Below are 14,154 nucleotides of genomic sequence, written 5' to 3'. Positions count from 1 at the left end.
AGTTTATCTTCTTCTTCAATGGACATCTTGTTGGAGATAATGACAGGCAAAGTCTTCTCTTCTCCAAGGTATGCATACTTTAAATGATTGGGAAGAGTCTTCGATTCTAGCTTGGGTGCCTGCACAATAGAAGGAAGAAGTTTTGTGTTAGAAATGGGCAATTTAACCTTAGTATTATCATTCCTCATTTTCTTCTTCTCTTCCATGAAGTCTACAATTTCCAGCAACTCCTCTTCAAGCTTGAAATCTGCTGCAATCTCTTTAACTAAATTGTTATCAAAATTTCTGCTCAAAACTAACTCTAACAAATCATGGTTAGTTAACTCAAAACACTTTTCAGTCAAAGGTTGGATCATATCAACAAAATTTACACAATGAACATCACTTGGATACCGCATTGCTTCATAAATATTGAAGTTGATGACCTCCCCATCAAATTCCATAGACAATGTACCATTGTAGACATCAATTTTTGTTTTTGATGTTTTTAAAAATAGTGTACCTAATAGTATGGAACTTGAGGGTTGATCATCATCTCCCATATCAAGCACATAAAAATCGGTGGGAAATACAAGTTCATTGACTTGTACTAATACGTCCTCCATTACACCTTTTGGGTGTACTAAAGATCGATTGGTAAGCTGAATTACGACTCCTATTTCTGTCAAAGGTCCAACTCCCATTGTTTTATAGCTTGAATAAGGTAGAACATTAACTAATGCTCCAAGATCAAGCATGAAACGTGGCACAAAAGGTTACCCATTTTACAAGGAACCATGAATACACCTGAATCTTTGCATTTCTTTGGTAGCCGTTTTTGTAACACGGCAGACATGTTCTCCCCAACTTTTACCGTTTGATTTCCTTTAAGATTTTTCTTAGATGTGCAAAGTTCCTTAAGGAACTTAGCATATCTAGGAATTTGTGTAATAGCATCTAAAAGGGGAATGTTAATTTCAACCTTCCGAAACATTGCCATGATCTCATCATCTTCTCGTTCTCTTTTTGTGCTTGTTCGTCTTGAAGGAAATGTTGTTGGAGTTACTTTCACTTCAGTATCTATTGGTTTCTTTGACTTTGAAGTATTTTTCTTTTCCTCTTCTTTGACTGCTTCTTCTACCTCAATCTCCTTTTCTTCCTCTTCTACATCCGGAGTCCTTGGGCCTTCACAGATTTTTCCTCCTCTCAAAGGAATGGCACATGCATTATGTTTCGGGTTCTTCTCGGTTTGGGATGGTAGCTTGCCTTGTGATTCCATTCTACTCACAGATCGAGCAAGTTGTGATACTTGTTGCTCCAAGCTTTTTATGCTAGCCTTGGTTTCTTGTTGGAAGCTTTGAGTGCTAGTGGCAAGACTTTTAACAATATCCTCCAATGACATACTTGATGAACCCGCTTGTGGAGGTGGTTGTTGTGGTGGCTGTTGGATTAATGTCTAAGTCCATAACTATAATTGGTAAGACTTGACCCGACCCGGCATGGTCCATTTGGGTTGCATGGCATCATGCATTTGGATAGACTATAATGAGAGAAATAACACTTAAGGTTGGTTAATATATTATAAGTTCTAATATATTAATAAGGTTATTTAATTAGTATTGATCAAGAATTAATTTGGAATTAATTAAGTGATCAAAAGGAGACTAATTAAATATATGGGTTGATTGTGTAAATCATTCATTCTTATATATGTGGGCTTGTGATCCAAGATTCCTTATTTTGGACTAAGTCCATGGGGTGACCCATGGATACTCCATGGAGGTTAAAATCCATGGAGCATAAGGAATGGGTAAAGTTATGAGTTACATGGTGTAACCCTAATAGCCACCATATAAAAGAATCCCATGGCTCAAGAAATCGTACACTAATGTGTGAATATGAGGGCTAGACGATTTCAAGGAGTGTTCCATTTCTCTCAAGTCATTCCATGTGCATTTGGTGCTGTGTGAACCATTTGAGGTGTCACACTTGGGGCACTAGGCACTCAAGCTTCATAGAGACAAGCTACATCAAACAAAGGTATGTATTCTATCCATTTGATTACCCAAGCATCAAGTATTGTATGCTAGATAGGGTAATACCTTGGAAAGTTCATAATTGCATGTATAATAGAGAAAACATAGATCCAAGGTATTTAGGGTTGCATGTACACTTAGGAGTGTTAGAATGCGCAAAACCCATCAGTGGTATCAGAGCCAGGTTTGTTTTCTTGTTATACTTGCAAAATTAGCTGAAAAATCGAATTGTATTAGTTTAAAAGTTATGCTAATTACTCGAAAAAAAAATTGATGTGAATTATCTTTGTTCATTTGAGTTTATTAGATTAATAGAAAAGTTAATTGATTATGTGTTTTCAATCCATTTTAATCTAAGAGTTGATTCTAAAATGTGTTTTTGTAGCTTGTCCTCAAGTTATATGAAAAGTCACATTTAAGTTTCATAAAACTCATAAAAAGTTGGCAATGGTTACAAAAATGAAGAGTCTTGTCCTCATTAAATGGTTTTATGACTCCATAACTTGTCCTCAAGTTATGGAGGTTCAAGAGTCACTTCATTAAATGATAAAATGTGTAACCTTAATTAGTTCCATAAGTTACAAAAATAAAGAAAAGTTACATTCTTTTATTAGTTTAAAGTCTTCCATAACTTGTCCTCAAGTTATGGAACTTGAAGAGTTTTTTTTAATTAAAACTACTTTAAACACATAAGTTATGGAATTAATTAGTTTTGAATATTTTCAAAACTTGCCCTCAAGTTTTGGAATTTGTAAAGTTTTCCCCATGAATACTTTAATTCCAAGTTAGCCCTTAGAATTTTAAAAGTTAAAATTCAACCCTTATACTTTATAGTATTATAAGTTAATAATAAATATATGTATAAGAGCAAGTCAGTCTTACCGTTAGTAGGCCTCATTCACGAAGCCGGTCTATAAGGGGGGTATAAGGTTACTGCCTATAAAATGGCAGTTTAATGGGTGTCCACTCTCACCCACCGCTTCCTTGACTGGTGGAGGGTCGTTAGCCGAACGGGTAGGACAAGGACTATAATTCTCCCTTCATTAAAAGTATTAATGATAAATACTAAGTAACTAAACACTTATAAATTCCCAATCTTAGTTACTTAGGAAAATGTGAATAAGGTGCTAATCCATGAAATTACACTTTGCACTTTGTTTAAACCGTTAGGGGAGCGTGTGTGGTTAACCGGCACACTAAACTGGATTTAACAAAGTAGGCAAAGGGTAACTTAATATTTATCATAGTATCGGTGGAGCTCGTGTGGTTAACCGGCACATCGATTGAGGGGTAAATATTAAGGGTACCAAGTATATTTGCATGGTTACTTCACACCTTGTTTTGTGATCCTCGGCATCCCAGTCACAAAACCTGAAGGGCACACTCGAGATTGAAACATGCCATTGAAAAGTTCAATGAATCTCAAAAGATCTAGGAGTTTCAAATCCAATTAAAAACCTAATTACATTATTTCGTTTTTCATGGTGGAAATTGGTAAATCGTCATTTACCTACCTTCAACTATTTTATAACTCGGATTACGGCATCCCTCTTCCAGTTATAAATAGGTTGTTGGATCCTAGCCTTAATATTTCATATTGGGTGTTATATTAAGGACTTTAGATCAACTATCTTGAATATCTCCCAAAAGATGTCTAGTTCAGACATCTATGATCTTCCCAAATCTCTTGGAACTTTACTTCCTCCACCTCCTCCAATTATTCTCCCTAACCCACAAGTTCAAGGTCACTCAAGCCCTAATGGCAAGCAAGGTCTATGCGTGATTACATCTTAGAGATGAAGTCACATATTGACAAGCTGGGTGAGTTGGGTGTCAAAGTCTTGAGAAAGTTGGATGTTCAATCACTTTCTAAGTCACATAGTGAGTTCCTTTGGGACTACTATGAAACAGACTATGACATGAACCTTAATGATCATATCTATTTGCTTGGTGCTGCTGAATCAGCAATGATTTGGAACGATAGTAAAGCAAATTTGATTAGAAGATCAACTTCCCAAAATCTTTATGGATAGTGACAATGGTGACACTGGAAATCCAGAAAAAGCATTCTCTTCCCAATGGAAAGGGATTGGCCATAGTCAACCCGGTTGACCAAATGGTAAGGAGAAAGGCTAAGTCTGAGATAGTCCCATTACCAAAGGGTCCATATGTTTATTTTGCCAAAGGAAGGGGCGTTGATTGCAAAGCTGCCAAGTTTACCTAAGGATGTTAAAGTCAATAAGTCTGACTCTACTTCAGGTAGAGCCCATTATTTAACTCTGTTAAGTTTCTATTCTAAGATCCTCATTACATGATGTGACTGGGTCACATGTTGATGTTTTAAGAATCAAAGAATAGAGAGAAAGCTTAAAGGAAGTATATGCTGATTCTGATCGCGTAGGTGGATTTCGATCGCATCAGAATTTTGAAGCTGTTACTTAGGAGTTATGATATATTGCTTAGGAATAGATAACAACAAGTTTTTCCGTATGCATTTGCACTATAAGGATAAGTTTTTTCCGCAAAGTTTTGAAATAAAATAAAAGTTTTTAATTTTATATTTATTTTAAATATCCTTACAAGTGGCATTTGTGAAAAATGGTTGTTTATATGATTCCATTGATAGCAATATTTGAAAAAAAAATGGACTTGATTCTTTCGTTTGTGGTAGTGTCATAATTTACCAAATAAGGAAAGATTCTCATTCCCAAGGCTTCAGTTGGATAGAAACTTGGAATCATGCAAGTTGAATAGTATGATGAATGAGAACTTTCAAGCATTGGAAAATTAAGACTTGTTCACATGGATGTGTGAGTCAAGTTAAGGACTAAAGGGATCGAGTACACATTCTTGTGCACTGGTCAAGTCCACTACAAAGCTCGTTAAGACTATTCGTCATGATTTACTAAATTTTAGTAAATATGGTTATACTTACAAGTTTAAGTATAATTCTGAAACATTGGAAAAGTCTCAATGTATGGCAGAACGAATGGGAAGAATCAAATTAGGCAGACAGATAAAAGTTTCTCAAATCTGAAAAGATGGGAGAGTACTTTAGTATCATGTTTTGTGATCATCTTAATGATTAAAGAACCACATCACAATTGGTCTTCTAAGGACATCTTAGTGCATTCTTATGACTAAGAAGAGGAGTCATGAATTGTTGAAATGGTTAAATCAAGAAGATGAGTCATACTTCGTTTCAAAACAAGTCTTAGAGTCATACTCCAAGACTATAAGTTGAGTGACATATCTTAAAGAAAGGTTTATAACACTTGTCAAATGTAAGAGTAAAAGTGTCCTACTCTTGTACATTTGAAGTTGGTAAGTTGTGATGTTTTGGATTAAACAAAGACCAACTAAGGCCAATAGTGTGAAGTGTTTGTCTTGATAAAGAATCCACACTATCTCTTGAATATTTGGCAAGATAGTCTTATATGTCAAGAGGACAGTGGGAGTCTTAAAGATCCTAAAAAGAATTTCAAGAACTAATCAAGAATAAAACCTGAGGTTCTTCACTAGCACACGACTTGAGGTTTATAACCTATCATGTTGACATATTCTGTGCCCATTCCAGTTAAAGTTGGCTTTGCATAGGAGTTCTGAAACTTCTCAATTGGTTGCATAACAACTTGGAAGCAATGGCAGGCCCTGTACTGCCAGGTGGCAAGAAGTTAAGATTGCATAAGTTCAGTCCATATGAGTTTGGATTTGTCATTATCCTTGTCTTGTGACTATGGTTTTGACTATTCACATGGATAGGAACACATACACCATAAAATCTAAGGGTCATAAGGTTTCTCTCCGATTCATGAAAATGATGGTGAGGAAACACTTCCACCAAGTAGATTTGAAGCAGATGGCAAAAGGTCTAAACAATTGAGACTATGATTACGACATCCCTTTTCATAGTTCTGAAATTGTTTAGACACACATGCATGCTATCTAAGGAAAGGTGTATGATTTTGATAAAGTTTTATCAAAGCATCTCGTATCAGAAATCTGAACTTTGGTAAGGAAGTCAATAAAGTATTGATTTCTAGAAGTCCAGCTGATTTCTGAGTACATGTCAAAGCTAGTGGGAGCATAAGTGTTATGCTAATAATCATCATGTTAGTGGGAGCATGATAATTATTGTTAGTGTTGAAAGTTAGCAATGTTAATTATAGAAAACAAAAGTTTCAATTCGTGAGGCTGCAGGGATTGAAAAAGTTGTTTTGCTATAATTAAGGGAGAGGATATACTTCATTTCAGTTCTAAAGGCTTAGATTGAGACCTTAATCATCTTTAGTCAAGAATATATATATGAATTTCATGTTGGATTGGTTCAACTTAAGGAAATTCTATATATTGCGTTCTCAAAATTCGATTATGATTACGGCATCCCTCTTCATAGTCAAATTTTGAAAACATGGCAAATAAAATATTGTAGCAAAAGACTGGTCTAGAATCATGTCTTTATGTGAGACATCATGAATCGTGTACCATTTGCTTTGGGTACAGGATCGATATCATGTGCTATAATATTTGTCATTTCTAAATTTTTCCAAATGCCCAGAGGCATTAAGAAGGGAAAAGGTCTAGAATTGGATATGACTAAAATGATTAAGCAATTGTCGAGGACAATATGAGGTTTACCAAAGATTGGTTGCTCAGGGACAGTTGGAAGTATAGTGCTAATTTTGGAAGGACCATATTGACATATTCTGAAAAGAGGCATCTCTTATTCAGAAGTGATAGTCAAAATGAGAATATGGAGTTGTCTCCATAGGTGGAAGTTATCTGTGTAAGATTAGAAAACTTAATGCAAGAAGCATGTCCAAAGCAATGTACTTTGAATATGAGACTTAGTTTCCATGGAGTTGATCTCCATTGGAATACCTTATAATGATTGTTGACAAGTCTTTGTGACTTTGTACATATTCATTACAGGAGGGTCAGTGCATATAAGTTTAAAATCTAAACAGATTTCGATAAATGATAGGAATTTGAAATTCTCACATTTTTTCGATAAGGATTTGGGAGTGTGAAATTAGAATCATTGAAATTATGTTCAATTGGTTTATTTCACAAAGTAAGGATCATAGACAAACATAGAGTGCATACTTGGTGTATGGCAAAGCTATTGTTTAAGAAAAACATAGTGTACATGCTTGGAGCATGGGACAACTAATGTTTTTAATTCAAGTATAAAGTTGATAAAACCGAAACAATGAATAATGAGTAATCAGTATGGTGATAAATAAAAGTGTTTATTTATATTCATAGGATTTGATACCATATTTGATTCATTTATTCTTGTGTTTCACTTTGCATGTTTTGACTTCCAGAATAACTAAGTCGCTCTTCCTGAATGATTAAGTTATTCAAACCATCCACAGTCGGTCATATGTTGGAAGTAGATATGAATCAAGACTGTCATGGGTTGGTTTGTAGAGGTCCAAGTTGGTGGACAAAGTGGTGCTACAACACTCATGAGTGCTCATAAGTTTTGAGTATTGGATTCAACCCGCGCTCATTTGAATCACTTCATGGATTTTATCACGAGTGATCATGAGACGATAATATCTTATATTCTTCAAACCTAGAGATATGAGTTGTTACTATGAGTTAGTTGTACATTGATTGCACGAAAACGCATTCGGTAACTCGATGTTATAAAACGTGCCTTTGTGTATGATTCAACAAGTAGTAGAACAAGCTATATGAGTCGAAGTTTATCCATTCCTTTTACCTTCGGGATAAAAGCGATATCTGTGGGCCCCTCGATGATTTAAAGATGATACATGTGAGTGCTTGGCCAAGCCAGGACTGATTTGATTTGTTCAATCAGTCAGTCATCATGAATCGGAAATCGGGAAACAACAAATGGACAGAGAGAATGATTGATAATCCATGTCTCAGTCCATATGATATCTAGAATGGAGGAATATATGATCCCTTATCTAATGGACAAGTCATTGACAAAAGTCAGAGTTCATCGACAGGGTCAGAGTTCGACAGAAGCTTTTGAGAGCTACGATTGCTGATCGGTTCCTGAAGTCATACGCAATAATAGTTTTAGACTTATCCAAGTGGGAGACTGTTGGATTAATGTCTAAGTCCATAACTATAATTGGTAAGACTTGACCCGACCGGACATGGTCAATTTGGGTTGCATGGCATCATGCATTTGGATAGACTATAATGAGAGAAATAACACTTAAGGTTGGTTAATATATTATAAGTTCTAATATATTAATAATGTTATTTAATTAGTATTGATCAAGAATTAATTTGGAATTAATTAAGTGATTAAAAGGAGACTAATTAAATATATGGGTTGATTGTGTAAATCATTCATTCTTATATATGTGGGCTTGTGATCCAAGATTCCTTATGTTGGACTAAGTCCATGGGGTGACCCATGGATACTCCATGGAGGTTAAAATCCATGGAGCATAAGGAATGGGTAAAGTTATGAGTTACATGGTGTAACCCTAATAGCCACCATATAAAAGAATCCCATGGCTCAAGAAATCGTACACTAATGTGTGAATATGAGGGCTAGACGATTTCAAGGAGTGTTCCATTTCTCTCAAGTCATTCCATGTGCATTTGGTGTTGTGTGAACCATTTGAGGTGTCACACTTGGGGCACTAGGCACTCAAGCTTCATGGAGACAAGCTACATCAAACAAAGGTATGTATTCTATCCATTTGATTACCCAAGTATCAAGTATTGTATGCTAGATAGGGTAATACCTTGGAAAGTTCATAATTGCATGTATAATAGAGAAAACATAGATCCAAGGTATTTAGGGTTGCATGTACACTTAGGAGTGTTAGAATGCGCAAAACCCATCAGTGGCCTAGGCTGGAAATTTTGAGGTTGAAAGGGCGGTCTTTGTTGATGTTGAGGAAATGATGGTCTTTGTTGATAACCTCCATGTTGATTTCCTCCATGTTGATTTCCTCCCCAACCTTGATTATTATTCCATCTCTGATCACCCAGTGGCTGCTCATATCCTCTCTGATTTGACCCGAAATACCCTCCCAAGGCATTTGCTTCTTCATAATCCTGATCTTGAAGTTGAGGGCACATGTCGGTTGGGTGCCCCACTTGAGTGCAAATACCGCAAGGACGGGGTGTGGGCTGCACACCCTTGTCTTTAGCCAACATCATTACCACTTTCGTGAGTTCGGACAATTGGGCTTCAATTTGAGGAGTTTGGACTTCTTTCACACCTCGGGGTGCATCCGTGTACCATTCTTCATCATGACTTGAATGCTTAGAATCTTCAGCCATGTTCTTGATTAAGTTGTAGATTTCGGTTGGAGTCTTATCGGGTAAAGACACGCCACTGGAAGCATTAAGAAGCCTTCTCTCAATTGGAGTCATTCCTTCAATGAAATATTGGAGGAGCTGATACTCGGTAATTCTATGTTTAGGACAACAGACACAAAGTTTCTTGAATCTTTCCCAATATGTATGGAAAGCCTCTCTCTTATGCTGCTTTATTCCAATGATTTCCCTTTGTAGGGTTGAAGCTTTCATCTCGGGAAAGTATTTATCTAAAAACAACCGCGCAAGATCTACCCAAGTAGTAACCGTCCCCGCTGGAAGTTCATAGAGCCAGTCTTTTGCTGCATCTTGCACCGCAAAGGGGAATGCCCTGAGCTTGATTTGGTCTTCCGTAACATTGTGTGGTTTTATTCCCGCACACACAACATGGAATTCAGTTAGAAACTTGTAGGGATCTTCATTTTCCAAGCCTCTAAAGGTAGGGAGTAAGTGGATGAGTCCGGATTTTAGTTCAAGATTTGTGGCTACCAGATATGTGATACAAAGAGGTTGTTGTGTAACTCCTTGTCTCGTGCATTGGCGAAGGGTTTGTTCGGGTGGTGGGTTTGGAGGTGTATTCCTTCCATGATTGTCTCCCATGGTATGAGTAGTTGTTGAAGTTTCTGTAGGTGTAGTGTTTGGAATGTCATAAGTAGGTGGAGTGGTACTTTTGGGTGAGGATGGTTGAGGTGAGAGTGATAGGCTTTCTGTTTCGGATGCGGATACACTTGAGAGGGGTATATCCTCCCAAATGTTGATGACTGGAGGGTTAGATGATGAAGACGTCCCGGAACCTGGTCGCTTCTTACGAAGCTTCACTTGCTTCCTTAACTTCTTTGCATTCTTCTCTATCTCCGAGTCAATTGGCAGTGGTGCACCTGTACGGAAAGATCTAGGCATAAACAATTAGTAACACCGTATCCCCGACACCGGTGCCAATTTGTTAGGTGTGTCAAACCCAACAAATAAAAGGGATACGAATGACTCCAAAAACACTACTACTTTGCACTAAAAAGGTAATACAAGGTAAGTAGGGTCGATCCACAGAGACACGGAACAAGTGCTTATACCCTTTTTGTGTAAAGTACAAATGTGATCACAAAAGAGAGGGATTTATATGTTTTGTTTCAAACAAAGGACTGAAGTAATAAGTAAACAATTGATTAAGTAAAATAAACTCAAGATTTGTAAATATTCCAACTTCATGCAAGACTAACTAGCAATGTGATTCCAAGTATGAAATGATATTTGTTTAATTCTATCTAAGTTGGCACGTGGAAATGCTAACAATCTCTAGCAATTTCTATTCACCACATTAATTAATCAAAATAAGCTCTTTGATTAATTCTAATCTCACCAATCTAATCTAAACAAGCTCTTAGAATTAGGTGGAGAAATTGCATTATGTTTTGTGTGAATTTTACCAACAACATTCAATACTCCTCATAAGCTCAGGAGCGTAAGATTGTGTGAATTTGATTTACACTAGAATCACTTGAAGAAATTCAATTTAGTGCTTGTTACGTGTTCTATTTAACAAAACAATTACAGATTTTGCATAATAGATAATTTGGGTGATTCAAACCTAACTCAAATGACCAATAAGAACTAGAATTGAAATCAAACTTTCAATTAAAAAAAATCAAATTCACTATATAGCATTTAGAAACAAACACCAAGTCACATGATTAAAATCACACACAATAGTCAATACATAAAGTTGGAGAGTCTAGGTGTCTAGCCACACATGACTAGAACAAAACACAAATCTAGAAATTGAAGTTAAAGTCTTACAAATTGAAATCCAAACGAAATCCAAGTGTTTCCAAGTATTAATTCACTTCCAAATCTTCCTGAAAAATCGCCCCAAGAACTCCTAAAATCGACTTAACTTCCAATGGAACCGGTTGCATCTTTTAAGAAAGAAGAAAAACTGTTGTTTAACTCACGACCATGTTTAAACGACCCATGTATATTAACACTACCGTTTACACGGCCCGTGTAAATACAAGAGTACACTGCGTAAATTGGTCAGGCCTTCAAAGTACAATGCTCAAGAGTCTTCGTTTGAACGGCCCGTGTAAATACAAGGCTTCCATTTACACGGCCGTGTAATTCTCTGAAAAGCGAAAATCTTCAATTCTTTGATATCTTCATCCTCGGTGCTCCGCAAGTCCCGAAACTTCATTTACATCTCTTATTTACCTCCTCAAGCAAGATCCTTCCTCCAAAAGTCCCTGAAATATCACAAAAGTGTGTGAATGAAATAACATCATGAAAAATCCCGAAAACATGCAAAATGCATGAATTTAAGCCTATATGCAATGCACTTTTATGAAATAAAACTACAAAATGGGTGCATGAAATGCACCTAACAATCATCAAAATACATAAGGTGAGAAAGATAAGTACAATTACTAGGAAGAGAGAACCCACGAAAATAATGAAGATCACACACCTCTAGATGGGTTTCTAGGTTACATTAAACTTAATTGCACATCAAAAACATCATAAAATCTAATTATGGGCACATGTAACCTAGAGATATATGTCTTTTATCATTATAGCAACATAATATTGAAACTATCATAAACCCTATCCTAGATCAAAAAACATAGATAAGATTACATACCTTTAGTGTTACAATAGTATGTAGCACTTTTGAATCCTTAGATCTACTTTATAAAGCTAGCACCAAAAGTACGGTTTCCTCTAACGGCTCACACCCAAAACCCTAGAAACCCTAGGGAAGGAATTGAAGAGAGAAGAAGGAGGAGAATTCCCACCTATGCTTTGTGGGGAGGTAGTAACCAAGAAATTTGATGCCCAAGGGGTCCTATTTATATTTATGGAATCTCCAAGATAAACCCTGCATTGAATAATAAAATAATTAGAGTTTATCTGTTCAAGGTAGTTATCCTTATCAGCTATAGGAAGATTCTAGAAACCCTAAAGGGATGTATAAAACTATCCAAGCTATATAACCATCTAGAATTGTCTTCCTTGCTCAATTATGAATAATTACAATTTAGCCCTTGCACCTTTAATTAATTCCAGTTAATCTAAAATTAAATTCCAATTAATTCAGATCAATTCTAATCAATTTCTAATTAATTTATTAATCATTTAATAAATTAATGAATCAATTCTCTCTCTCTCTCTCTCTCTCTCTCTCTCCCTATATATATATATATATATATATATATATATATATATATATATATATATATATATATATATATATATATATATATATATATATCTTAATAACATTCCTAGCTATTTCTGGTTATGAGGGCAAGCCAAAAAGGACTTTACTTTTATTCCATAAAGTTATACTATAACAACCTGTTTCGAGTCGTTTCCCATTTTGGGGTGGTGATCAAGGATTGGGTATTAGCAGACTTAAGAATCTTGAAGAATTAAGATCTAGACTCATTTGGAGGTGGATGATCCGGGTGTTCGGTTTGTGTTTTGGAGCCAAAGGGTATTTTGGTAATATGTCAGCTCGGGTTTTTATGGGAATTGGATGTTTGTTCGGGAAATTGTAAGGCAAGTATGAGTTTATTAAAGCATAGAGCTTCTTTTTACCTTTTCATGGATATGAGGATCGTCGGAATCGGATTTATAACGAAGAAGTTATGGCCTTCAGAGTGGTTTAGGGTTAAGAGGAAACCCTAATATGCGGGGCGTACCTAGGGAGTACACGGGGTGTACTAGTGCAAATGGTAGTATGCGAGGCATAATGTGGTGTACGCTTAGCGTACTGTGAAGGAAGGATTGAGAATGTGAGGCCTCGTACGTTGGGCATACAAGGAGTACGCGGGGCGTACGAGGAGTAAGTGAAAACCCTAATTTAGGGTGTTATACCATATGAAATCACTTTAAGTCTTTAGGGTTGGCTTCTCTACAAACCTCCAAGCCCCCAAAACCCTAGAAATCGTCCCTTAGCCTCCATGGTGGTGTTTGTAAGCTCATTGTGTCCATATTGGTGTGTTTTGGTTCATATTTAAGAAGATGGAGTTTGGTGCAAAGTTGTGGATCAAGCAAGAGCTTATGGATCCTGATTCTCTACTTCATTTCTAGCTTGTTTGAGGTAAAAAGCTATGACCTTGCTCATTAGAAGCTAAGGTCTAGTCTATATGTGTTTTGGACCCTTTTTGGCCCCATGAATGATATCTATGTGGTTGGGCACCACTCCAAAAGCTATGAGGTACCACTCTTGGTGTTTCTGAGGTTCAAAGTCCATAAAGTTAGCACCTTTAAGGTTTAGAATCACCCATGCAGGAGATTATGTCCTTTTAATGAAAATGAAGTGTTATATCTTCAAGTTGGGTCCTTTTGGGGCATGCAAAATCACCAAGTCAGTGACTTTATGGTTATAGACGTTTATTAAGAAGTAGATTTGTGGTTTGGACTTTTGGTCTTAAGCATTAAGTGCTTAAGGAAGGTTTTGGTTTAGTGGGTGAATAGGATGGGCGTACAAGTCTGTACACATGGCGTACAAGTCTATACACATGGCGTACAAGTCATTTAGCATGTACGCTTAGCGTACAACAGAGTAAGCCCATCGTACTCAGTAGGATTGGATTTTGATGTTGGGCTTCAGTTTGGGCCATCTTTTGGGCTTAGTTGTCTTGAACCCTTTTAGGCGATCAGGTTTTGGGCTGATAATTATTTGTGAAGGCCTACATTGGGATTTGGGCCTAAGTTAGAGAATTAGGCCATGAATTGGGCCTTGGGTGGTTAATTTGGTATTTGGGCCTTTCGGATTATTAGGTTTGGGCTTAAGTCTTGGTCCAAACTAGGTAAGGGG

The 14,154-nt window shown here is 36.5% G+C and overlaps 1 protein-coding gene across 1 annotated transcript; it reads right to left on the bottom strand.

Annotated features, from left to right (window-relative positions):
• Positions 1-715: 715 nt before the first annotated feature.
• Positions 716-10,238, bottom strand: LOC145105297 (uncharacterized). The gene is made up of 2 exons (XM_079042423.1): positions 9,183-10,238; positions 716-1,420 (listed from the first exon to the last, which is right to left on the bottom strand). The coding sequence occupies exons 1-2, from the start codon at positions 10,236-10,238 to the stop codon at positions 716-718; spliced, it is 1,761 nt and encodes a 586-aa protein (XP_078898549.1).
• Between the last annotated feature and the right edge of the window lie 3,916 nt (positions 10,239-14,154).

Source organism: Lactuca virosa, chromosome 4 (genome assembly GCF_052849685.1).
Source record: "Lactuca virosa cultivar CGN04683 chromosome 4, Lactuca_virosa_CGN04683_v6, whole genome shotgun sequence".
Classification (NCBI taxonomy): domain Eukaryota; kingdom Viridiplantae; phylum Streptophyta; class Magnoliopsida; order Asterales; family Asteraceae; genus Lactuca; species Lactuca virosa.
This window is presented reverse-complemented; position numbering and strand designations above follow the sequence as displayed.